Consider the following 26395-nt stretch of genomic DNA (forward strand, 5'->3'; position numbering starts at 1 on the left):
AACTCCTAAAGGAATGCTTGTATTTTAATAATCTGCATTAAAAATGTTAAAATGTTAAAGAAAACATCCTCACTGCTTTTGTCATGTGGTCAGTAGAGAAGTTATTGGATATTTTTAGTGTAGGCAAGCTCTATCCCGGACACTTTGGTTCGAACTTGGTTCAGCAGAAAGGTATGTGGATTCTTTTTTGTTGATCAGTAGTCATTAAAGAACATCAAATTCGCAATAATGGTATAAAATAATGAAGTGAAATTTTATAAAATTAATTCAGTATTAATCATTTAACAGTTTAATAAATAAATAAATTGAGCGAACTATCTGGTCCCCAAAGACGGCTAGTATAGTCAGAAAACACAGAAGCAATATAAAATGCCAAAAAATAGCCAAAGACGTGAAAATAAAATAAATGAAACCGCCTTTATTTCAACTGAATTTTAGATTTGTAATATTCTTGTTGAAACTCTGTGAAAATAAGAGAAAAAAACTGAAATTAAAATATTACAAATGAAAAGTCAGTTTCATATTTATTTCAGCAAATCTTTGCAGATTGCACAAATATACTTTATATGCTCCAAACATATAAATCTCTGTCAAATCACACAATTAAATCTTGTGATTCTTTTGCGTACATTATTTTGGTAGATTTGAATCTTTTCCACATGATGAAGCATCAGCCATTTCATCAAAATCTAGTTCTGAAATGCTTTTCAACATTTTTAGACTTATCTCGCTTTATAAAGTAACAAAACAGTATATGCTCGGAGCGTTCTTCCATTAAAACTTTCGTCAGCTGTCGCAGATATTTAAATCTAAGTAGCTTTATTGTTTGCAGAATGAATAAAATAGATGTTGATTAGAGCTATATTATTTTACAAATAAGATATATTTTTTCAACAACAAAGAAATCAAATCAAGAAATACCATCTTATTAATGTTTCGAATTCGAAACGTTGACTAATAGTTCGTCGAAATTATGTGCAAAAATAGCCAAAATCTCTCTTTCGTTGCTTTCTGTGTTAAAAAAATATAAAACGAAAGTAGAAATTCTGTTCTAATGCATGTCTCACAAACACGTGCCCTCTTGAAGGTTAATAAAAGTCACGATAGGAGAAATGCTGTACATAAAAAACGAAACCAGTAGTAGTGGTCTTTCCAAAACTCGCTCGCATATTCTGTAATAAACTTGTCATGCCAGAAAACGAACTTAGAGTAAGAAATATTAGCTATTGGGGTGAATTTACATTTTTACTCTATCTATCGAGTCATCTTTGGTGCAGTTTTTTTTTTCAATTATTCCCTGATACGCGGTTAATAGTATCCAAAAATCGAATTTGTGCTTTAGATCTCAATCAATAGAAACCAACTTTTGACACAACACTGCACTTATAGTAACAAAATCCTGTACCTAATATGATATATTTAAATCATCGCGTTTTTGTATTATCTCATTAAGATCTTTATAAAAGACAGACCGACAGACAGTCAACTCTTTGTTGGTTTGGTCTCAAACGTTGACAAGTGTCTACACTATAGATGGTAAATCTGTGTACCAAATCTTATCTATCAAGCTCTCTTCATTTTGTAGTTATCGTGTTAAATTATACTCGAACAATCGGATAGACGAACTTTTTCAGAACAGATTTATCTCAAAATTTAACAGAAATCTGTAAATTTGGTGTAAAAACCATATATCGCATTTCAACCGTCTAGCTCAAAGTGATTGTGAGTTAACTTTAACACAAGCAGACAGACGGATATTTTCCAAAAATGTGTTCTTCGAACACAGGGAGGTCTAAAACTTTGAGAATCGACAGAATCTGGAGTTCGAAATTTTTTACTATACTTTCTTTATACTATGAATACGAGGAAGTTAAAAGATCTCAATGAATCCATTAAAAATGTATTATTCAAAATTATATTTATTTTCCATGATAAAAAATAAACACACAGAAATGAATGATGCACAGAGCGAAATTCGGAGAAAATAACCTTTTAATAACAACTTCTGGTACAATTTTTTTAGGGATTCATCTCTCTCATATTATTCGACAAATGAAATTTGACTTAATTTCGATCATTAAATTTTTTTGATTTCGTCAAAAATGGAAAATTATTTTATGACCATCTTGTATCAAGGCTTAGAAAATAACTCATAAAAATCAAGCTATTATCAAATAAATAAAAATTATTTTATGACCATTTTGTATCAAGGATTAGAAAATAACTCATAAAAATCAAGCTATTATCAAATAAATAAAAATTATTTTATGACCATTTTGTATCAAGGATTAGAAAATAACTCATAAAAATCAAGCTATTATCAAATAAATAAAAATTATTTTATGACCATTTTGTATCAAGGATTAGAAAATAACTCATAAAAATCAAGCTATTATCAAATAAATAAACCCTATTTACGAATATTTAGTAAAACACTTACGTTGTTGCTTATCCCCCTTGGGTTGGACGCCATTTCAAACCAAGAAAGAGATCGGGGAAAGAGGGATGCAGTAGCTTCTGATGGTAAGTAGTCCTGAGGACAGAAGTCTGACTTTAACTCATATGAAGATGACACTCACATACTGGCTTGCACAACCACTTTTTACAGGGGAGGGGGGAGCTCTTTCATACACCTTACAAATCGAAACAGGGTAGAGAACAGCCATGCTCGAACCAGAACTCGAGCCCGGGACGCTCAGATCACGAGGAGGACGCGCTGCCTCTTAGACCAGGACGCTAGCATAAAACACTTATACATGTCACTAGTAAGCTTTGAAGTCAAGAGGTTCAACATGCAACTCTCCAATCCTATCCTTAAGATAGGTTTTTATTTTCCTAGTTAACTCGATACTGAAGATAAGGCGAGCTTCGAGTAAACAGATGTTTGGCAATCAACATTGAGAAAGACCATTTCCTTGTTATAGAGATAAATGGACCACTGTGAGTGAAATCAATTTTCACGTAATCGGCCCATGATTTATGGCCAATATTTATGACCAAGGTCATCGCATTCATAAGCACTATAAGTTGAACCATTTTTGAAAGTTCCAGGATACCAATTAAATCTCAAATATTATAAATTTTATACAAAATATTTAAATCTATTAGCAATCTAAAACTATTTCCCGTGAATTTATTATCAATTTCAACGAAATTCGATCTTTTAGTGAATTTATCTAGTAATGTTTCTTTTTCACTGAGACGAAAAGAAAAGAAATTAAACGAGATTCGAATCTCAAATCCAAAATATTGTTTTATATTTTAGCTAATGATTCGTTTTTTTAAATAAAATTTACTCTTAATTATGCAAAAACTGTATCGTACCCACAAAAGAATGTATTTAATATTGTTGCAATATGTTTGCATATAAATTCAATAATCAAAACAATGAAAAGTATTATTGTAAAATAAAAAAAATTTCAACAATTTGTTATAATTAGAGGAAGGCTACTTGATATACGAACTGAAATTAAAACTTTTTCATGTATGCTGTTTCTAACTTAAAAACAACATTGTATAAAATATTACAATCTACAAAGTTCTTTTATTGACAGATTTTTTAAAATTTAAATTAGAATATAAATTGTACCAAACGATTATTAAAAATCACTGACAGCTGTTTCCATCTACATTTTGTTAATATTTCTTTATATTTGTGCTTAGAATTTTGTCATTAATATTGATATATAAGAGAAATATTAAAGTATATTTTCAGACAGTTAATTAAACGATTAATTTTTCATTAATAGTAAAATAATCTAAATCAATAGTTGTTCCTAATTCAAATTATTTATCGTCTATATTTATTTATTTTATTTTATTTATTTGAATCTTGCTAATGTGCTCTGGCAAAAGTTGTTCGTATGTATTCTTGTTCTTCAACAATAAAAAAAATATATTTCTTTTTAATTTCGCGAAAGTTTTACTTTTTTATCTTTCGTTTGAATTTCTGAGATGGCTTCTTTTAGGTTTCGTTAAATTACTTTTTTAAAACAAATAAAAACATTGTCTAAATATATATCTAAGATGAAAAATTAAGAAAAATAACTGTAGAGCAAAGTTATTGAACAAAAAATTATCTATAATTTTCTTATTTCAAAATGATCTGCGATAGATTAAAAACAAAATTCACAAAAATTGATGAAAACATCACAAGGTCATAAAATTGAAATGACTTTAAAGCTAAAATGCTCAATTTCAAAATAATTGAGATATATTTCCCTATGTTAATATTTCCCGAAGTTACTGCGGAAAATAGAAAAAAATTGTTTTATTTCTAATTAATTGAGTATTTAATTAATTTTTGTTTTTGAAAAGTTGACAATGTTCTTTTTCTTTCTTAAATAATAAGTGTAAATTTGACTATAATTCATTTGGCAAAATAATAAAAAAATAAGGAAAATACTATTTTTTAATATTTTTTACTAAAATGATCTTTGTGCGATTATTAAGGAGAAATGTCGAAATTTGGATTAATATTTAATTTCAATCTTGAAAAATCTTGAATTTTTTTAATAGAAGCTACTACTCAAAAAAAAAATTATTATCTTACAAATTTGATAGATTTTGGTTCAAAATTCTGCCTTTCAAAGTATTTTCGACGATTTTCAATCGCGCAAGCAACATGGTGTTATTTTCGTTGATATTCCAAACTAGTAGTTAGATAATATAAATTATCATGATAAAATTGTGACTGAAATCAATCTGAATTCACTTTTATTTCCGCTGTCGAAAGTATACTCATCCATGAAAGGAAAAAATATTTTAATGTTATACATCTTAAACTATTTATAATGTTCTTCCGTTGCGCCGGCGCATTAGCAAATCGCTCGTTTTTCTTCTCATTTTTAAAACAAGGAAGGCCTACTCAAAAATTAGTATATCAGTATAAAAAGAATCTACGAAAATATTTTTACTGGCTGAAAATGAAAAAATAAATAGGTTCATAAATGGATATTAATATTACTAATTTAAAAAATTATTTCATTTTTATTTTATTGGAAAATTTTGGAATCTAATTGGTTATATTGGTACTTATTTTTAATGTATAAAGTAATTTGATAAGCGATATTTTCGGAATTTCAGAGAATTCATTATTATTATGTACCCATTTAGATGAAAACACCTTTTCAAATATTGTTATCCTTTTAACAATAGCTGAGATATTGTTACAAGTTAAATAACCAAAGTTATAGCAGAAAATCTTAGGAGCTTTGGTGGAGTGCTTAAGAATTATTTTAAATTACTTTTTGTAGTACACTTTCGAAGCAATTCTCCATTAAAAATAAAGATGAATTAGTGTGTGTTTGTGTCTGTCTCTGTGTGTGCTTTGGCGCTCTACATAGCGGACCATTAGATTCACAATGGCGAAATTCGGCATATATATATATATATATATATATATATATATATATATATATATATATATATATATATATATATATATATATATATAACATTATTTCATTGAAGCTTAATGTAGGTTTGAAGCAGTGAAGAGACTTTGTATCTTTAATTTCATCGGTTTATTCTCTCTCTACCAACATCCAGGAAAGCATAATTATTTAAAGCAGATGCAGTGCGGTACAAAAGCAGAAGTAAGAAAGAAGCTGCAAACAAATGATCACTAGTCTTATATAACATAGGATTTACGGCCAAGTAAATTTTTGGCATTGCCCCGCGTTATCTTTCAAAAATATTAAAGTACAAAAATGAATTTCACACCGTTTCAAGATTTAAGAAAATACAAAAAGAAAAGATCTTTGGCAAAAATTTAATTCAATTATGGGAACTTAATAAATGATGAAGAATAGTTTGCTGGGGAAAATAATGATTTTATTACATGAAACAACAATAGTAAATATGCAGTAATAACATTCTTCACTAGATCAAGAAAAGCAAATTTGCAAACTATTCATAACTTTTCTCAGAAATGCAGTATGGCAAACGATTGGCTCTTGTAGCAATAAACCTAAGCAACCCAAACCTCAATATGCTGCAAACCATTTAAAAGTAAAATTTAACATAATAGCGCTTATAGATTGACATACTTTCTGGAAACTGAATACCACATGTATGATGAAAAAAGATTCAAAGCGTTATACGCGGCCGACTATATTATTTAGGACCGTCAAATTTAGTATTTGGGAATTTTTTAAGTGCTAGGTGCTCATTAGACGTTCAAAGCTTTTCCTTAATACAATGCTTTGAAATTCAGAAAATTAGTTTTTCATGATTCTAATTTTATTTCAACATGGATTTTTAATCTAATAAATGTTTAAAATATTTTAAGTTTATTTTACTTGGCTCTAGTTGGCGCTACTGAAAAAACTAGAGACGCTAACTCGGCTTAAATCGCTAACAAATAACTGTAGGCGGGCTTGTAAAGTGCCACAAGTCACACACACACACACAAATTTAAAACAATACTTTTCATCTTTTAGTTACTGGAAGTTTTTTGATACTTTCTATGAAAATATAAAATAATTTTTGTATGCATTTTATCACAGGCTGTATATTTAAGAGTGCATTTTAAAAATAAAATCAAAACTTGAGAAACTAACGAAATATTATTACGTTGCGATAGTTCGGACTAAACGCTCTAATATTCGTTAAATCCCCCCGCCCCCAACATTTATTTTTATTATTTTATATATATTCAGAATACATTGCTGGTCAGTTCTACCAATGTTTCTGAATATGTAATCGGAAATTCAATCATAATCACCTTGTACAGGTGGTTTCAGTAAAGTTTTTTTTTCATATACGAAGGATTCCCCTGTGGAGAGGGCACCTCATATTTCATAAGCTTCCGGCATGGTGGTTGATTCTCCCTACTCTTGAGGGTACACGAAAAAGTGGGGGTCTGGCTCCTCCCATCGATGTCGGGACGTACTTCCTTAGGGAAGGGTTGTATCGTGACCGGTGATGGACCTTAGGACTCAACCACAGTTCCAACCAGTGTTGCAGTAGCGGTGGTCGGGTCATTCAAGTTTTTCCGTGTGCCTCCTGGTGGATTGGAGTAGTCAGGTTGCGATTTAAATACGAGGGAGAGTCAAAATGTAAAGGAACATTTGAGAAAAGTTGCATTTATTCTAATGCTAGAAAACTCAAACATACTTCATTTTTCAACATACCCCCCCCGAACTTCAACTCCCTTTCCCCAATGATTCATATGATTTTTTATTCCTTCGTAAAACGATGTTAGGTTCTTGTAACCAATTTTGCTCTGCATCAGTATTTTCTTCATTGATTGCAAATCTTTTCCTTATCGCTTTTCTCAATGGTCCAAACATATGAAAACCGCTTGGATCAAGATCTGGACTATATGGCGGGTGTTCCAGCACTCGCCACCTCCTTTATTGTTTCGACAGTCTGTTGAGCAGAATGTGGACGAGCGTTATCTTGCTGCAGGATGACACCTTTTCGCAATTTTCCACGATGTTTGGAATTGGATTGCAGGTTTCAATTTAGTTCGCAACACATTACAGAAATTCTCACTGCTTGCAATTTCTCCTTTTGGTGTGAAATGAACAACTATTACCAGGGGTGTTTGTGCTCCGGGGAAACCCCGGAATTCCGGGGATTTTGAACTTCGATACCCGGAAATTCCGGGGGTCGTCGTTCAAAAGGAAGTAGGAATAATAATGAATTATTTATTTTGATCTGGGCGATTTTGTTTGCTTTGAAAGCAGAAAACGCAAGGTCAGCGTGTGTGGTGAAAACTTTTCCTTTCTTTCTCCAAAGGCAGTGATAATGCGTGAAAAGGGGGGAAAAACTTTTTTGTTCTTTCCTTATTGCGAGTTATGACTCATTCCCCCGTTTCTCGGACATTCTCTTCTGGATTCTTTTCGGCAAGTAGGCGCGGCAGAAAAAAAAAGGGAGAGACTTCGCGACCAGATGTGCGATCACGTGACTCTGGGTTCAAAGGTCTTATCTCTCCTGGCGTGGCGCCAATAAGTAGAGAAGGGGGATTTTTCGCCGTATTAGCTATTTGTCATTGATCGCTTCGCAACTTTTTTTTCTCCGCTGTGTAAAATTTTCGTTTCATTTATTGATGCACGTGTAAATTTTTCGTTTCTCTTATTGAAATATTTTTTTATTTATGTACGCAAGAGAATTTCACTTTGAAATTTCAGCATATGAAACAGAAATTACCCCTTAAAAATTCATATCTAATTAGTTTTACAGCATTAGATCCAGAGCTAAGAGGTAAAACCAGTACAATATTAGCTTTTGAAAAATTATCATGTCCCATATTTTTAGTGATAATGAAAAGTCAAAAGTAGAAGCTGAAATAAGGTTATACCAGAGTGATATTGATATCACCAAAGAAATGCTCTACACATCTGATGAAAGTGGAAATCAAGTCAAGTGTACAATTGATAAATATTGGTCTAAAGTTTTTAATTTAAAAGAAGATTTCACAAATGATTATAAGTATCCTACATTGGCTAAATTGGTCAAAGCCTGCCTTAGCTGCTTCCATGGCCCATTAGTGGAAAGTGCATTCAAGTTAATGGATACACTTGTCACTGACTATAGAACCTCTCTTAAGATTGATTCCCTAGATGCAGTGCAGACTATTAAATATGATTTAATGGCTTCTAAAGAAACCTCATGTGAAAAATATGGCTCAAAAAATCCAATGACTGATCCAATTCACAAAGATCTCTTACTGAATATGAACAGAAGTTGGAAAACATATCAAGAGGACTTAAAAACATGTATTTCAGATGAGTCACCTATAAAAGTCTCTGAAAAACCTTCTACATTAGCAGAAAAGCAAACTGCTTCTACCTCTGCATGTGCAGTTCTCGAGGAAATTTCTTCAACTGTAAATGAGGAAAATAAAAGTCAATCTTCCTGCAATTATGAAGTTCACCACAAAAGAAAGACAAGCCCACAAACATCAGAAAATAAAAAAAAGCAGCAGAAATTAGATAATTTTTTTAAAGAATTAATTCAGGTAATTTAAAATATTTGCATAAAATGTAGTAGTTTATATGTTTGAAAATTTATGGTTATTAATTTTGCAAAAAAAGTAATTCATTGAACTTTTATAATTAGGTCATTCAATATTTCATAATTGTAATTTTTCATTTCTCCCCCCCCCCCTTCTCGAAACTCCAAAATGCCGGTAGTAAGTCAGTAAAAGTTTCAGGGGATTTTTTGGGGTCCCACAAACACCCCTGTATTACACTTCCATGTCCCAGATTAGTGTTAGCATAATCTTACCAGCTGATGGTTGGCGCTTAAATTTTTTTACTTCTGGTGATAATGGGTGTTTCCAAGCCATGCTCACAACCTTACTTTCCAGTTCATGATGCCGTACCCATGCTTTATCTACAGTAAGGATTTACTATAAAATTCCTTCTTGTCCCAGATCGATAATGGAGCTGCCATATTTAACGGTCTGCTGCACTCCAACGATTAACGCGGAAATGGAGTGACACGTTGCATAGAAGTGTTGCTGACTGCACTAATTCAACGTTACCAGCGTTCAGCGTTAATTCAGCGTTCTGAGTTACCAAACACTGAGAAGAGAAATTCCAAAAGTCCTTTTACTTTTTAACTATCCCTCGTACTTATGTATCTAAACAGAAGAAAATGGCTAAAAATTAATATACCAAAGCCAGATAATGACGTGATAGGAAGGCATTTCGAAACTTCTTCTTTTGAGAATGCAACTTCCTTAAGATTAAAACTAAATTTAAATTCTGTTTGCATTGCGAAATAGAAGGTTTTTTAATTTCTCAATATTACCTTCAAAATTCATACAATCTAATAATCTCGTCTTTGTATCACTTCAATTTGAATAATTTTTTAAAGTATGTAAAAGGTGATTACGGGATATTTTATTTAAATCCTTGTTTCTGGTATCAGTATAATTTAAATTTGTAATCCAGTGGTTTCTAAAAGGAAAATGCTGAAAATTTATGTTCTTATTACGAGAAACAATGAAAAGTCTTCATTTTAATGACTTTTTTCCTCAATAATAATAAAATAATTTCCTTTAATTGATTTCATCTATTTCTAAGTACCAGACAAAATCAGAATCTTTTCTTGGATATCAGCTGCATGGGCACACATTGAGCTTCTGACAGCAGGTAAGAAAGTTTTCTTTTTCATGTTTTGAAATTATGATGGCAAAAGATTTTGTTTTGTTTGTTTTTTGAAATTTCTATTTTCAAACCCTATCGTCAAATTGGTATAACGTAATCTTACTTTGTCCAAAATATTGTTATTTGGCCACAATGCCCAATTTTCTGTCATCCAAAATTCTAATATTTACTTAGAATTTTTAATATAATTCAACATGCCAGCTAAGTGCATTAATTAAGGTTTTTAAAATGTTCAATAGAAGCAATAATTCGATTAACTAATTTAGGCGAGTTAAAAAAAATCATCGTTCTTTTATTTAGAATCCAAATACATAGTACTATCATTAAAATTTGGATTTTTAAGGTTTTGAAACCGACTAAAAGGCTTCTAACTAAGATTCAATTGGAATATTACCCTGCTTTCAGTTTAATTTTCATTAATTAATAATTTTCATTAATTCATTTAATTAATTTCTCTTTAAGCTTATGAAATTTTACATTTTTTGCCATTAACATCTTGTGCAGCAGTTCTAAATGGAAACAGATTGACGTAAAATTGCATCCTGATCAACCAGAAATACTTCGAGTTACCATGCAAAGACAGATTTCATTAACATATGTGAATTTGAATTACAAAGGAGAGATACAAAGAATAAATTTATCGAAATCTATTTGTTTTGTATAATTCCGGAGGAAGTAATGCTGAATTTTTTGCTAAAAATAAATGTTATTTATATTATAAATATAATATTAATTAAAAGAATGCCTTGTTCATCATAAATGAATCCATATATATTCTATGAAAGATAAAGACAGTCACTATTAGTCGATATATTACAAAAGCTGAATTACAAAGATAAATCATCGTCAGTAGATAAATTGTTTAAAATGTTATACACCGGCATCCTGGCATAGGGGTAGCGCGTCTTCCCCGTGGTCTGTGTATCCCGGGTTCGACTCCCGGTTCGGGCATGGTTGTTCTTCTGTGTTCTATTTGTATATGCGCCCCCCCTGTAAAAAGGGGTTGTTCAAGCGAATGCGACGAATGAAGTAGCTAAGTCGTACTCTTGGCCCCAGTTGGAGCTACTGAAAAAACAAGTGGCCCTCATTCGGCTTAAATCACTGACAGATAACGGTCAGCGAGCTTGTAAAGTGGCATAAGTCGCAACAAACATTTAAATAAGTTAAGTAAGTGCTGTGAATAATCTCCCCGTAACTCCTTCCCTGTGTAAGATTGAGGACCTTGGTTAAGATTGTGAATGTCTAGCATGTTATAACGAATTATAGTTATTTGGCGTGAATTTAACATTTTTTACTGAATCTATAGTGCTTTGGCGCCTTTTTTCAAGCTGATTGATAATGAATTTGATAAGAAACTACAGTTGTAATCAAAAGATTACAGGACAAATTTTATGGTTTAAATCATTGAATTTATGAGTTCTTACTTTTACATATATTCAACCGATAGACGGACAAGTCTTAAATTGATTTGGTTCCAAAATTTGAAAATAATCTACATTTTAGATTCTAAACCTGTGCACCAGATATCCTATACCTAACTCTTTACGTTTTAGAGATTTCGAATGCACTTGCAGCTAGATAGACATATGACTGTATAGCTAGATAGAGAGACATGTTGTTGTATAGCTAGATAGACATATGACTGTATAGCTAGATAGATAGACATGTTGTTGTATAGCTAAATAGACATATGCCTGTACAGCTAGATAGATAGACATGTTGTTGTATAGCTAGATAGACATATGACTGTATAGCTAGACTGACAGACATGTTGTTGTATAGCTAGATAGACATGTGAATGTATAGCTATATTGATAGACATGTTGCTGTATAGCTAGATAGACATGTGACTGTATAGCTAGATAGACATGTGACTGTATAGCTAGATTGATAGACATGTTGCTGTATAGCTAGATAGACATGTGACTGTATAGCCAGATTGATAGACATGTTGTTGTATAGCTAGATAAACAAGTGAATGGATATCACTCAAAATTTGATAGAAATCCAAAAAATGTTCTTAGTCCATATACAAAATGTCATCCTTATATCTCAGAGAATTCTCAAATTGTCGTTCTCACAGTTGGATAGGCAGACATAATGTCATAAAGGTGTTGTTTTTTGAACACGGCAGTCCGGAACATCATTTGTCAAAATCTAGGTACCGAATTTTTTTATCGATTACAGTCCATTCTGTATACTTCGAACACGATAAAGTAATTATATCATGTACAGTATTGATTAAGTGTGCAGTTCTGATACATTTATCTGCTTTTTCTTAAGCAATTTTACCCAAGTACGTAATTTGCCGGATTGGCATTTTCCCGCCATTTCCAGCTCTATTTTTCTGATTTCTTGAAGAATGTAGATGTAGAGATTATTGTATTTATTTTCTTACTTGAAGGTTTCTTAGTCATTTTTGTTATTCATCATCTTGTATTTATATTTTAATATGCCATTTTGTATGCCTGTTATTTATGTATAGGTCACTATAAAGTATAGATAATATATATTTATAGGTATTTATGTATAGGTGACTATTTTGTGAATTGACTATTATAGAATTATTGACTATTATTGAAAGTTTTAAATACTAATTTGTTGATAATACCAATTTTTTCTGTCTCTGTGAGTTTGCTATTGGAATAAAGTTAATTCATTTGATGTAATTCTAATTAATTCTGATTTATTTCTTTTTCATTCGAATTCTAAGCTAAGAATTGAAAATTAAACTTTTTATATTTTTGAACAATACGAATTTAGCGATTTAGCTGATTCGTCGATTATATTGGTTACTTTTAATTTCAGCGAAATATTTTAGGTTAAACTTCATGTTTTCTATTAAATTGTCTCATATTGAAGCTGTTGTATTTTTAATTGCCTTATGTTTTGTTCGTGGCGCATATGATCCTGTATAATGGAGACCAGTCACGCATCATTGCAGGGTTATTAAAATATGTAGTTTATCTTTCTTCTAAATTTAAAGATATTATTTATTTTCGAATTAGTCTTATAAAGTGCATAGATATTAAAAAGAATGTTTCTTCCTTAACTTTCAACAATAGAAAAATTAAATATTTGATAATAATATAAACTTTCATGCGATTAATTGTTTGGTGAAACAATGAAAATGGTTAGACCTTCTGGTTAGCAATATATTAATCTCTTTTTGAAAATTGGATAAAAAAAATTTAAAAAAAAATTGCTGAAAATTCATTAGAAATTTACAAGGGAATTAAACAAGTATTATCAGCACTTTAGAGTTTTACATAAACTTTTAATTTTATAGTTTTAGAATAAAATTAAAATTAGTTTTCTTTTACAATGATGATCTTTAAAAATCATCCTTGAATTCTGATTAATCACAAAAAAATATAACTACAGTACGAAACTATAGTAAAAATAGGCAATTTATATACTTCCACAGTATTTCTACAAGTCGAAAATAATTTATTCTAAATGACAAATAAATAAAAAATCTTGATGACAAAGAGATTTGATCAAACGTTTCAAATAACCTTTTAATATGGAAATGTATGAATAATAACATAAAAGACAAAAATATTTCTAGTTCTTATTTTTCATTTTGATACTTTCAAAATTGTTTGAATCTGAAAAAGAAAAGAGATGAGAGAGACCAAAAAAGAGATAAAAATATTTTACGAAAATCTTTAAATAGTATTCTTATGTGAAAGTATACGAGAAGTTAAGTCAAAAAGAGAATATTTATTTTTCATTTTAGTCTTCCAGAATTTTTTGAATCTCAAAGAGAGAGAAACCAAAAAGAACGAGAAAAGTTTAACCAAATATTTTTTTTTAAATTTTTTTTGTATTGATGAAAATATACGACAAGTTATGTCAATGAAAAATGACATTCCCAATATTTAGTCTTCATTTTAACTCTTTAGAAAAGTTTTTAAAATACCGATTACTTCTCAAATGATAAGTGGCCACTCATATTAAACAGAAAGCAGTTTTTAAGTTCTTTTGTATGCAACTTTAATCTTTTTAATGATTGCCTTTTCTTCAATGACACTAACATCCACGTGCGATTAATATGTTCTAATTCTAATCAATTGAGCTTTGTTCAGGTGGTGAGATATCAAAACTCTACTATCTTGGGGGGGGGGGATCGCATCTTCATCACATGAGGAGTTTATGAGATCTGTTTCCAGATTTTAAAGTAAACATTCCAATAAGTTAAATTTGCATATCTTTTTCGCAGGTAAAATAATGAATGTTTTATGTCTTATTAATTTTTTTCTGTTATAATATATTTTTTTGTTTTAAAACTGTTACTATCATACTTGTTTGCTTTCAAATGATTTAATCCTTTTTCTCTGATATTTGTTTGCTTTCAAATGATTTAATTGTTTTTCTCTGATTTTTGTTTGCTTTCAAACGACAGAAATATTTTCTTTTGATTTTTGTTTGCTTTCAAATGATTTAATTATTTTTCTCTGATATTTGTTTGCTTTCAAATGATTTAATTATTTTTCTCTGGTATTTGCTTAATTTAAATATTGTTTCTGTACAAGTAAGTAAATGAGTTATAAGAATTTATAATATAATTATTATTCTTTGACATTTGTTTTGATTTCAGTATTGTTTCTGTATGGATTGTGATAAAATCATCTTTCCAGAAATAGAACAAAAAAGATTAATATCGCAGCTCTACTATGAGATTAAAAGGTCACGTTAGTAAACGGAAAAGCTCTGATTTTTAGTTCCTCCAAAGGATTATAAGATAAACATATGGATAATAGCGATGAAAAAAATTTTGATTTCTTCTCCAAGTTTTAGCAGCAAGCGAAAACTTGTCCTTTTTATTTATTATCATGCGTGAACATGATGTTGTTTTGGTTCTATAATATATACAGAGGCATAATATATAATATATATTATATAATAAGACATGAATAAGAGTGGTTATAATTAAACTTCCCCTATAAACAGCATCATATAACGCAAACGGGTGAACGGATTGCAACGAAATTTGGCAAATAGACTATACACGAGATGCGCACATGGAATATTGAAAAAAAATTAGTTCTAAAATGTCCACCAGAGGACGCTTTTGCCAGAAAAAAAATAATTTTAACACAATAAACGACCAAAATGGAATACAGAAACAATATTAACAATCCAGAACAAGAATTATGAGTCATAAAATGTAAAACCGGGAAAAGCTGTCAGTTCTAGGAAAAAGTGTCGAGATTTGCATGTTTGCTAAGAAGAGGAAACTTTATGAAAACAAGTTAGGGTAAGAAACGTTTGCAATCGTTGTCATGTTTTATGTCGATGTTCCCAGCTGTAATGATGATGGTATCTTATCGAGACGGTGTTGCGACGTTGAATGACTGCTTTGAATGAATGAAGGAGTTCTTTAAGAACTCCATAACTCTTCATGTGCAACCATCACAACTGATCAGTTAAGATCTGCTGTTGAACACACTGTCCATCGACTTGAAATTTTGCAGGTGAATTTGGGTGGTCACATGGAGCACCTTTTTCTACATCGTCCTGGACACGATTAGCAACTGCTCCTCTTGTGCAATTTCGTCCTAATATATTCTTGTTTCTGCAAACTGAACTGTCTTTTCTTTTTCTCTCAAACAGCGTACTGTTATTTTTTCCTTACTTTTACTTAATGTGGTTCGATGACAAGATGATCAAAAACTAGTCAATATCTGTTTCTGTATTCCGTTTTGATCGTTTATTGTGTTTAAATTAATGTTTTTTCGTAAAAAGCACATTCTGGTGGACAATTTGGAACTAAAAAAATTCTTGAAATTCCGTGAGCGCATCTCGTGTATAGTCTATATGCCAAATTTCGTTGCAATCCGTTCCCCCGTTTGTGTTGTATGATGCTGTTTATAGGGGAAGTTTAATTATAACCACCCTGTATTTATTACTATATTAAATATATATATATATATATATATATATATATATATATATATATATATATATATATATATATATATATTCCAAACTAGTTTAACCAAACTAGTTTAAACCGGATTTTCTCAAAAAAGAAAGAAAATAAAATAAAAATGAAAAAAAAATGTCTTTCAAATAACGTTTTGGAGTTTAAACGATTAAAAAAAAATATCGTTTTTTAAATATTGACGCATGAGTAATCTGATAGTCACATGATTGTTTAAAACCGGTTTAAACTGGATTTTCAGGAAGAAAAATTCAGGCGTTGAGAAGAAATTTTCGAACTCGACTGATTTTGAAATGATCATAAATGCTTTTCTAATTGGTGGTGATTGCGAAATATGAGTCATGAGAACATGGTGAAGAGAAAAAAAATAGTCTCACATGATAATTTGAATTTTACGATAAAAGACTTTTATTTATTCATTTATTTTCATTTGTTAAGTAGAGAATTCCTGGCCTGGCGTATTATGAGCTTTTTTAAAACTGACATAAAAAATATACGTTTTTAAAATATTCAGTCGTCTTTCCTGCATGAAATAAATAGATTAGATTTCTCATTGATTCTTATCGTTATCGATTCTTATTGATTCTTATGACGTTTGTGTAAAGGAAATCTAAGGAACAGACCGTTTGAGATACCACATTTGGCCCAAATATATCATGGAAGATGAAAATATGACTTCGAAGCGATGTTTTGAAATTTTTAATGAAAATTGAAAGAAACGATATTAATTAAAAATTAAGCAAATTTTTGATGCTTTTTCATTATTTATCCCAAAATTGTCACAGCAGAAAAATCTTTCATTATCTGGAAATTTCAAAGGTTCAGTTTTTGTAGTTCATTTTTTAAAAATAATTAAAAAAATATTTAAAGAATATTTAACACAATATATTTCGATATTGTAAAGAATCTCAAATAGTTTTTATTATTGGTACATTTTTTTCATCCTGGAGTTTTCTTTCATTGTTTAATATGAATATATGAATACGTGATTTTATCCCATAGTAAATTTATTTCCTTATAAAGTGTATTTTTCATATACTTTTTTTGAGATTTTGTAGCACTAAAAGATAAGGTTTCGCTTCAAAAGTAAGCAATAAAAAGTGTTTTGAAATGCTTTCATTTTTAAAGATTGTTACTCTTTCCTCAAATAGAAAAAAAGTATAAAAATATATTATCGTTCTTATTCATTTAAAAATTATTTTGTAGTGTAAGAAGCAGAATTTTATGTTGAATCAGAGAACTTACTATTAAATCATCTTCTAAGATATTGCCAAAGATATTTTATAGTACAAATAAGAATAGTATGCTGAACGATTCTATTTCTGTGTTCATATTTTAAGAAATGCTTTCTTTCAGCAATAAAAGCTCTTGAATTAGTTGTAGTTTTACAGGTTTCGTTTTATAATTTCTGTTACAAAGTTGAAATTTTAGAAGAGATGACAGAAAACTAAAAAAACGTAGAGTACTATGAATATAATAGTGTAAGGAGTCAATAATGTATTAGTTATATGACTATCAAAATTTAAAGCTTAAAAATATTTTGCAGATTATACTATTACGGATTTCACAGGGTTCGTCTGTAGTGGGTGTATGGTGTGAAAACACTGTCAGCAGACCTCAGAAGAAAACAACGACTGACGTTTATTACACAAAGAACACGAGAACACAGACGACACAAATACAAAGACGACAACTGTATACAGCCGAGACGAACACAAAGCAGCACACTACAACAAACAGTAGCCCTCAAGTAATAATCGACCACAGCACACAAAGCGGCCAGACAGAATCCAGCAAGAGAGGGGATCCTGGGAGCTTCGCTCTACGGTCTCTCCAAACGGCTGAAATTCTCACTGTCCCTCACTTTAGCTGTATCCAACTGCTGACTTACTACCACACGACTGGTTACTCCTCACAGGACTCGATGATGCTTCCACAATAGACAACAGGACTCGGCACACAGCTCAGTTCAGCACTAGCTTGAGTCCACACAAACGCTGGCACTCCGCCGTTGCTTCGCTACCCTCTCGAAGACTCGTTACTTATCTACGACTCTGACTACGCTAATCACAGGTTGAGACTGCCGTCCTTTTTTAGTTCCCGGGAGACGGGCCAAGAATCTTCTAGGCCAATCAAGCGTATCTTGGTTCCTAATGGGCGGATCGTTAAAATTCTCGAAGTTTCCGGCATTACCTATTTTGTCGCCAAAGTCCCCAAGTTCTGAGATCACTGGCTCAGCACCCGAGCAGCATCCAATACAGACGATTGTAAATCAATCTTTCCGGTGATAGAACTAACCGTTCTGGGAAGCAACTTTACAAGCTTGTAACAATACCATTAAATTCAAACTAAATAAACTGTTTAATTGAAATTGTAACGACTATTAATTCCAACGAATCAACTGGCTGTTAAAAACTGCTAGTATTTGCTAAAATATTTAAATAATATTTACTTAAAATTTCATTTTAGATGGAAATGGATAATTCAAGAACTGAATTTTTGCGTTATGACACAACTGATACAAATGATCCTGTCACAGTAAAAAATATGCAAGAAATAAATGAGACAGAAGAAACTAGAGCTAGATGTCTGGAAATACTTCGCAGAGATTTAAAAAGTAAAATTTTTATAATTTATTGTTTGTATTTAAATAAAAGGTTTCAAATTATTTAAATATTTTATGTGCTTATTGTTAAAAATCATGGATCTGCTAAAAATATAAAAAAAGAGCTAAGTAAAAATCATGATGTCTTTGGCAACATTGCTCGCCAACCACTCAAATCTTCGCCAAAAAACTATTTACTAATTCCTAAAAATTAACAGTTTGGCGAAAAAAATCCTTAAAATAATTCAACTCTAGAGACCGCATTACTTTCTTAAACTGATTTAAAAATGCATTTTTTTTGTATTACATTTATTATATTACTGTGTAGTTTAAACTGTTTATAGTGTAAATAATAAATATTGACTGGCAACAATTTACGTATTTCGAGATTAGAAATGTGCATTTATATAAGCAATTTGTGGTTTAAATATATCATCTTCTATTTTCACGGCTTTAAGAAAATGGTCTTTTTGTATATATCAAATCTTATCAAAGTTTTTCTATCTAATAAAATAATCAAAAGTTTTACATGTAACATCATAATCGGAACTGGGATTTTATCGATTAAATTTCATTAAATCAAATAAATTCATAGTGCAGGAATATCTACAGAATGAAACATCAATCTAATTTTTAACTTTACTGTTTGTTAATTTTTATCACATTTTCTCCAGCATAGCCAGTCTTAAACGGAAGTCATTATAAAATTCAGCAAATGCATCATATATCATTTTCACAACATTTTAAAAGCTAAAAAAATATAGAATATGGATATTCGAACATTATCCTTTCTATTTGACGGACCGCTTTTAACATGTGTTAATGACTTGAAATATGAATGCAAAACCCACATGTTAATATTAATGAAACTCGGTTGGTGATTTTTAGAAATACTGCATTCATGTAAACATGAATATATATACTTACATCAAGTTAAACTAATTGAGGGATTTAAATCAAAATCTACGATTCTATATATAATATCGTATGGTCATACACAGAGCAAAATGTCGTATGTCAAAAACTGCTTTATGTTGCAATACACTGAATGGTGTGACTTTGTATAATGAAAAGATGTCAAGGTGGCAATATCAAATAGCAAGATGACAGCTAAAGTATATGACATGGCTAATAGAGCAGACGCCGGCGTCCTTGCATAGGGTAGCGCATCTTCCCCGTGATCTGGGCGTCCCGAGTTCGAATCCCGGTTCGGGCATGGTTGTTCTTTATCTGTGTTCTATCTGTGAGGTGTGTGAATGCCCCCCCCCTGTAAAAAGGGTTGTGCAAGCGAATGTGTGAGCTTCATCTTCATATGAGCTAGAAGTCAGACTTCTGCCCTCGAGTGCTCAGGGGTCTTTACCCTCAGAAGCTACTGCACCCCTTTCCGTGGTAACGAGGACACGACATCATCATCAATAGAGCAACCACTTTCTATGAAAGTTCAGAAGTGATAAAAAAAAATCTGTGCATTTTTCAGTAACAAATGAAAATCCGAGTAGGATTTAAATAATTAGTCTTTAAATATGGCCACTTAATTGCATTGTTTATCTTAGTAGCCGTCTTGCAATTTCACATAGATTTGATATATTGATATATATTTTTTGATATATTGATATATATTTTTTGATATATTTGATATACGACTTGATATATTTTGACGAATAATATCTGTCACCTATCATGAGAGTATCTAAATATGATACCTCAAATTTCCAAACAGAACGTTTTGTTGAATATGGATCCTAATATAGATATTCAATAATTTCAGGGGTGAAGGATCTTGAACCCTGTTTGGATGAGATATTTCTGTCGCCTTTTATGAGGGTATCTAAATATGATACCTCGAAAGCATTTCAGCGAGTTATCAAGTACTACCAACAGTTAGACGTGTATCTAGATATCTACAAGAAATTTTCTTTTCCCCTTCAAGAAGCTGAAAGTATACGTCATTTGAAGTTATCTCCTTATAGATGTGCGGATAACTCATTTTTACTTTTTGGAAAAGCAGGTAAATGTTTTATTAAACTCTTAAATCAATCTAAAACCAGTGGGAAGGGTCTTTCCAAAACTTTCTCGCATACTCTCTAATAAACTTGTCCTTCGAGAGAACATCTTACATGAAATTGGCATACAATATTTACGAAATATTAACTTTTGACGTGAATTTAGCATTTTTACTGAATCTATTGTGTTATGTTTGGCGAGTTATTTGGCGATTAATCCCTGGCAGGCGTTAATACTATCCAAAAATCGAATTTGTATTAAAGACACGTTTTTCTCAATCTCTTGAAATAAAGATTTGAAAACTGCACTTTTTCGTGGTGAACAGATTTCACCAAGATGTAATTGTATCCAAATTTGGTAACTCTGAGTTTGACGTTTTACATATATACAAATTATTGAAAACAAATTATTGACGTGACAAATTATTTATCGTCCTAGAACTTATAGTTGTTAAATTCGCACCGAACTTTCCTAGAAATGTAAACTGAAGCAAGGAAGATCTATTGTTATTCAGAGTTCCCTTCAACCTTTTAAAAAAATTATTGTATTTTACTCTTTATTCGTTAATTGAATAAATTAAATACTGAGAGTGCACATTTTTTAAAATCTTCTTTCAATTAAATGTTAAAATTTAAAGACGCTATTAAGTCGCCAAGTATAACAATTACATATAATAATTCTGCTGTGAAACTTTATTTGAAAAATGCATATTATCAGATATAGTTGGCTTAGATAACAAGAAAATTTTAATATAATTTTCCCCAAAATTAATCATTATTTCAATCAATGCAATCTTTTACACAACTGTTCCAAATTGGCCAAGGTTTGCACACAATTTGACATGGCTTGATAACCCTCAATTGGTAAAGTGAGGATTTGTGCATGACTTGATCATATTAAAACTATTAATTTAACTATTATATTTAATTTTTTATTTATTGCCTATTTTGTTTTATTCATTCATTATGTTTTTATTCCTTAATCTTAAAGAATGTTGCATTTATTTTATTTTCCCCCACTCAGCAATTGACTACAGAAAATACACTTTTGCACACCGCTTCTACCTAGAATTAGTCACACTTCACAACTTCATAGAAAATCCAGTCAATCAGATATGCGGGGGAACATTTGTTTTTGACTATGAAGGAATGGACATCCATGGTTATCTAGCTTTTACACCTTCCTGGACTCGCGTGTTTGTCGATTCGTTATTGGTGAGAAAAATAATTCATTATTTTTTTCATATTTTTAAAAGTATTTATGTTTTCAAAAAATTATTATTTAAAATCTTTTTATTCTTTTAGTTTGATCATCATTTCTGTTCAAATGCGATAACGCACCATTTGTTGGCGTAAAAAGACATAGTGGAAAGTTTAATAATCAACTTTGATTATAAATTCTACAATTGTAAATTCACTTAAAAGAAATAATTTTAAAATTTTTGAAAGTAATACTAGAATATTTTGACCAAATTAAAATAAAAATAAATATAAATAATAAGCCAAAGAATCAAAAAGAAAGATTAAATGAATCCGGCCCGAAGACTTTCTCAAGGGTCACCCTCAGGCAAGGATTCAAACCAGGGATTTTTTCTGTGAGGGGTCTGACTTTCGTCCAACAAACTGACCCCTCGTGACCCGAAATTCCCAGAAAATTGAGGTTTTGGAGATAAAATTAGTATCACAAGATTAAAGATAATTATACTCAAACAAGTAAAAACATTTTCAAAAAACAATCCAAATAAGACCACAGCAAATCAAACCACAAAATACCATGAAAAATGGTATATTTCCCGAGGGGTCAGTTTGTTGAACGAATGTCAGACCCCTCACAGAAAAAAATCCCTGGTTTGAATCCTTGCCCGAGGGTGACCATTGAGAAAGTCTTCGGGCCGGATTCATTTAATCTTTCTCTTTGATTCTTTGGCTGTAAACTTAATATTTATATTTTTTTAAAATTTTTATTTGGTTTGTGTTTTAGTTGTAGCAGCATGAGCACTCTCTAAATACAATGTATATTTTATTATATAGATTCAGGAAATTTTATATAGGTGATTTTGCACATTGTTTATTTATGGATTGATAACTAGAATATTTTGGTAACTCATAGTATTGAAACCAAAAATTTAATTTTAAATCCTTTTTTTTTTTTTTTCATAAACGTAAGAAAAATCTTAAAATTATTATCTGAAAAACTAATAATACATTTCCATTTTTATATATTTTACATGCAACCAGGTTCGAGTTTGATTTTTAAAAAATCCTCAACGGTTTTCCGAAATGCTGACTGAGTTTAAAGTGTAAGTACAACAGCACAAATCAAATTATATTCATTGAAATTGCTCCAGTAGTATTTAGACAAACAAACTAAGTTCAAAGTTTTTAAGTACGACATAGAATATATGGCATTTAACTGCATAAATTAAGCAATATTTTCCGCTTCATAATACACCTTATGAAATTATCCATAATCCCAGCATAAAATGCTTCTGATTGTCGTGTCATATGATTGCATTCAAATTCTTTTGTTTCAGAATACCTACCCTTGTCGAGTGAAAGCCATACATGTGGTTAATATGCCTTCGTTTTTTCCACTCCTATTAAAAGTTCTTAACCAATTTCTGCCGAAAAAAATTAAGAATCGAGTAAGTTACTCAATTTTTCTATGTAAAGAAATGATATTCTTATTAGAGAAATTAACTCATTTGAGATTTTTTTCAGGTATTTTTTCATGCAAAGAAAAATGATTGGAAAGATCTACATGCATCCATTTCTCCCGAGATTCTTCCTGAAAAATTTGGCGGGAAATTGAAAGAAGACGAACTTGTCAATATTATGCACGATTTAAAAGCAGAAGAAGAGAAATTTCTCAGTTTTTTCGCTTATGGTAATATCAAAACAAAGAAAGATAGATTATCCATGAAAGTGTTTCAATAAATTAACAAGTGGGAATTTTTAATGGTCCCAAACTGAATGTAAATAATTATAACACCTGTCTGAGCTTTTTGTTTTAATAAGAATATTTCTTATTTGTAATTATAATAGCCTTTACTTTTATGATCATTTTTTTACAATGTGTGTTAAAATTTGTTACGTGATGTGCTACAAATTGTGTTTAAAAAAAGTTTACAAACTAATGGTAGAGTATCCTTCATTTAATTCTAATTAAATTTCGATTGTTTTGACTAGAACTTTATAACAAGTGAACATTTTTTTTCTTCAGCTTTTTGAGTATTTTTAAATAATTGTCACAGGGCCTGGATAGCCTGTTTGGTCCTTTGGATTGAGAGTTCGATCCCCACCGGCCGAAGACTCTCCGTGTGTGTGGTGACTGGCGCACGTATAAATCTGTCATGGTCACAAAGTCCTCCATGTCGAGAGTAATACCACTGGGGGTACTGGATCAGCGGTGATTGATTCCGGTCTAAATTACGATTTGTGGATGAGTGAATGAAATGCATGAATGAATTCTGCCCAGTAAAAAGGGTTGTGACGTGTGTGTACCTAAGTCGTATTCTTGGCCATAGATGGCGCTACTGTAGAAACAAGAGACGCACACTTGGCTTAAAATCACTGACTTCTAAAGTCAGAGGGCTTGTCTATGATAAGTGCCATTAGAAACAACAAATAACTGCCACTATCAACCGAAATTGATGAATAAACATAGGTGAAACCTGTCTTTCATCTTTACCCACCTACGAAAAACTCCATATTTGCAGACTCCTGAAAAGACACAAGTTATCAGATAGTGAAATGTTATATTTTTGACAAGGAACGTAGAGCTTATTTTGGAGGTGCATTTGTATTGTATATTTTTTTGTATGTTGGTTTCGTCCATACAGATTGATTAAATTGATACAGGCTTCAAAAACACTTGTCCAAAAAATGTAGGAATTATGACACTGACCTCAGGAGACCAAGTCTGATTTAAAGACATTTTATGGATTCTATGGATGTGGAAATTGCCATCTATATATTGTCACGTAGATGCTATAGTATAGAACTGAATGGCACACACAAGAGGTAGAGCTAAACCAATTTATTAACTGAACTCTGAACTGAGAATACAGTGACTGACAGATCCTCTGCTTTTATACTAGCAGGGAAAGTTCCAGAATACTTTTCTGGAGACAGTAAGAAATGTCCAGAACACTTGTCTGGCAAACTAAAGAAATGTCCAGTATCTTCTGGAACATGAAATAAAGGAAAACATAAAATCAAGTAATTAAATATTTACACATACTATGAACCCCATCGTCTCTAACGGGTTCGAACTCAAGGTCTTTTGATTGTGAGACCAGTGCCATGACCATTCGGCCATGGAGATTCGACTGTTTCTCTTCAATGCGGCAATATACTTCAAAGTAATTACGAACTATCATTGATTCATCAATATCCATCTTCTAGCAATGACAAATCTTCAGGTCATTTTGGGAATATAAACGTCTTATAATATCCAGATGTTATTAGAAGATCGTGAGCAAGTAAATGGCTTAATTTGTGAATGTTCAGAGTGTATAAACTGAACAGACTGTACTGTAGAGAAATTGACTAACAATGAACTGTTGTTGTGTCGCAATTTGCAAATGCTTAGAAATAAAATCGAGCCTTGTTGAAGTAGAAATGTGATTTCCAACTGTACGTTTAAGATAGGAAAATTGGCATTCCTAATAAAAAAAATTCTTTTTTAACGGATAGCGTTTTCAAATGCCATTAATAATATCTCTAGAGAATGAGATTTCAAAAATATCACTGAAAAAATCGCTTCCTTCTTGAAAGTATTCATATTAGAATGCGCCAAATAAGCAAAGCCAGACCCGAGAAAGCGCACTACCATGTGGTCCTTAGTTGCAGATTAGGACTAATTGGAGGCCAATGTATTAGATTTACATTCAAAGAAAAAGGTCAGAATACTATTCAACTTAAAACAACGAATCATTAGTGCTCTTCATATGCATCTCTGAAACTGAAGTTTATCGTTTTATTGAGATAATGTAATGATATATGAATCTGCACTTTTAAGAAAATGCAGTAACTTTATTTTTATAAACAATTGCTGTTTGTTATTTGATTTTTATATTATTCTTTAGAATATAACACTATTATACATACAAATATATACATAATATAAAAATGATGTAAACAACGACAATAACATCAGTTAAATTTTTTTTTTGCTATTTAATAATTAATTTTCTAACTGTTAAGAAAATAACTGCTTTTTTATTTTTATGGTCCTTGGGATTACTTGATTATTCTTATATAATGCTATTATATATGAAATATCGAAATTTCACCAATACCGCCAAGATAATGGGTTTTTTTGGCGATCTTTAAATTACGTCAAAGGTAAAGAAAAAAACAAAGCAGCATTATTTCTCCGATTTCACATTTGATTTTCGTTCCAGAATTGGTGAATTTTTGTAAAGAACTTAAGAATATCAAACTTTTTTGTAATTAAAGCTCTCTCTCGCGTATCTTTTTTAATGAATCTATTTTATAAACGATTAAAGATACATTCTAAAGTGCGACTTTGCCAGAATTTTCCTCAATAGATTATAAAAAAAAAAAAAGAAATATTACCCTTATTCTCTAAAAATTTCCTTGTAGTAATTAAAGAAAATTTCATTTTTATCTACAAAACCATTGCTTTATCCTTCCGCATCCTCAGGCATCACTTATGTTCATTGGAATATGTTTTAAAACAAACTTT

General features: G+C 30.8%; 1 protein-coding gene across 3 annotated transcripts; it reads left to right on the forward strand.

The window, feature by feature from the left end:
* Window positions 1-90: 90 nt before the first annotated feature.
* LOC129976038 (clavesin-2-like) lies at window positions 91-25705 on the forward strand. 3 transcript variants are annotated; one of them, XM_056089386.1, is made up of 6 exons: window positions 91-171; window positions 18544-18691; window positions 20448-20687; window positions 21707-21897; window positions 23217-23327; window positions 23404-25705. In XM_056089386.1, the coding sequence occupies exons 2-6, from the start codon at window positions 18544-18546 to the stop codon at window positions 23617-23619; spliced, it is 906 nt and encodes a 301-aa protein (XP_055945361.1). In that variant the 5' UTR covers window positions 91-171; the 3' UTR covers window positions 23620-25705. The 3 variants fall into 3 exon arrangements, with proteins under 3 accessions (XP_055945361.1, XP_055945358.1, XP_055945359.1); XM_056089383.1 differs by lacking the exon at window positions 91-171 and adding an exon at window positions 10043-10109; XM_056089384.1 differs by lacking the exon at window positions 91-171 and adding an exon at window positions 14232-14349.
* The last annotated feature ends 690 nt before the right edge of the window (window positions 25706-26395 follow it).

This window comes from Argiope bruennichi, chromosome 7 (assembly GCF_947563725.1).
Source record: "Argiope bruennichi chromosome 7, qqArgBrue1.1, whole genome shotgun sequence".
In the NCBI taxonomy this organism is placed as follows: domain Eukaryota; kingdom Metazoa; phylum Arthropoda; class Arachnida; order Araneae; family Araneidae; genus Argiope; species Argiope bruennichi.

Bases quoted from the DNA above. Each gene is read 5' to 3' on its own strand.
- LOC129976038 (XM_056089386.1), top strand. From the start codon at position 18,544: ATGGAAATGGATAATTCAAGAACTGAATTTTTGCGTTATGACACAACT. The intron at 21,898-23,216 runs GTGAGAAAAATA...CTTTTGTTTCAG, and splicing joins TGTTTGTCGATTCGTTATTG to AATACCTACCCTTGTCGAGT. The intron at 23,328-23,403 runs GTAAGTTACTCA...GATTTTTTTCAG, and splicing joins CGAAAAAAATTAAGAATCGA to GTATTTTTTCATGCAAAGAA.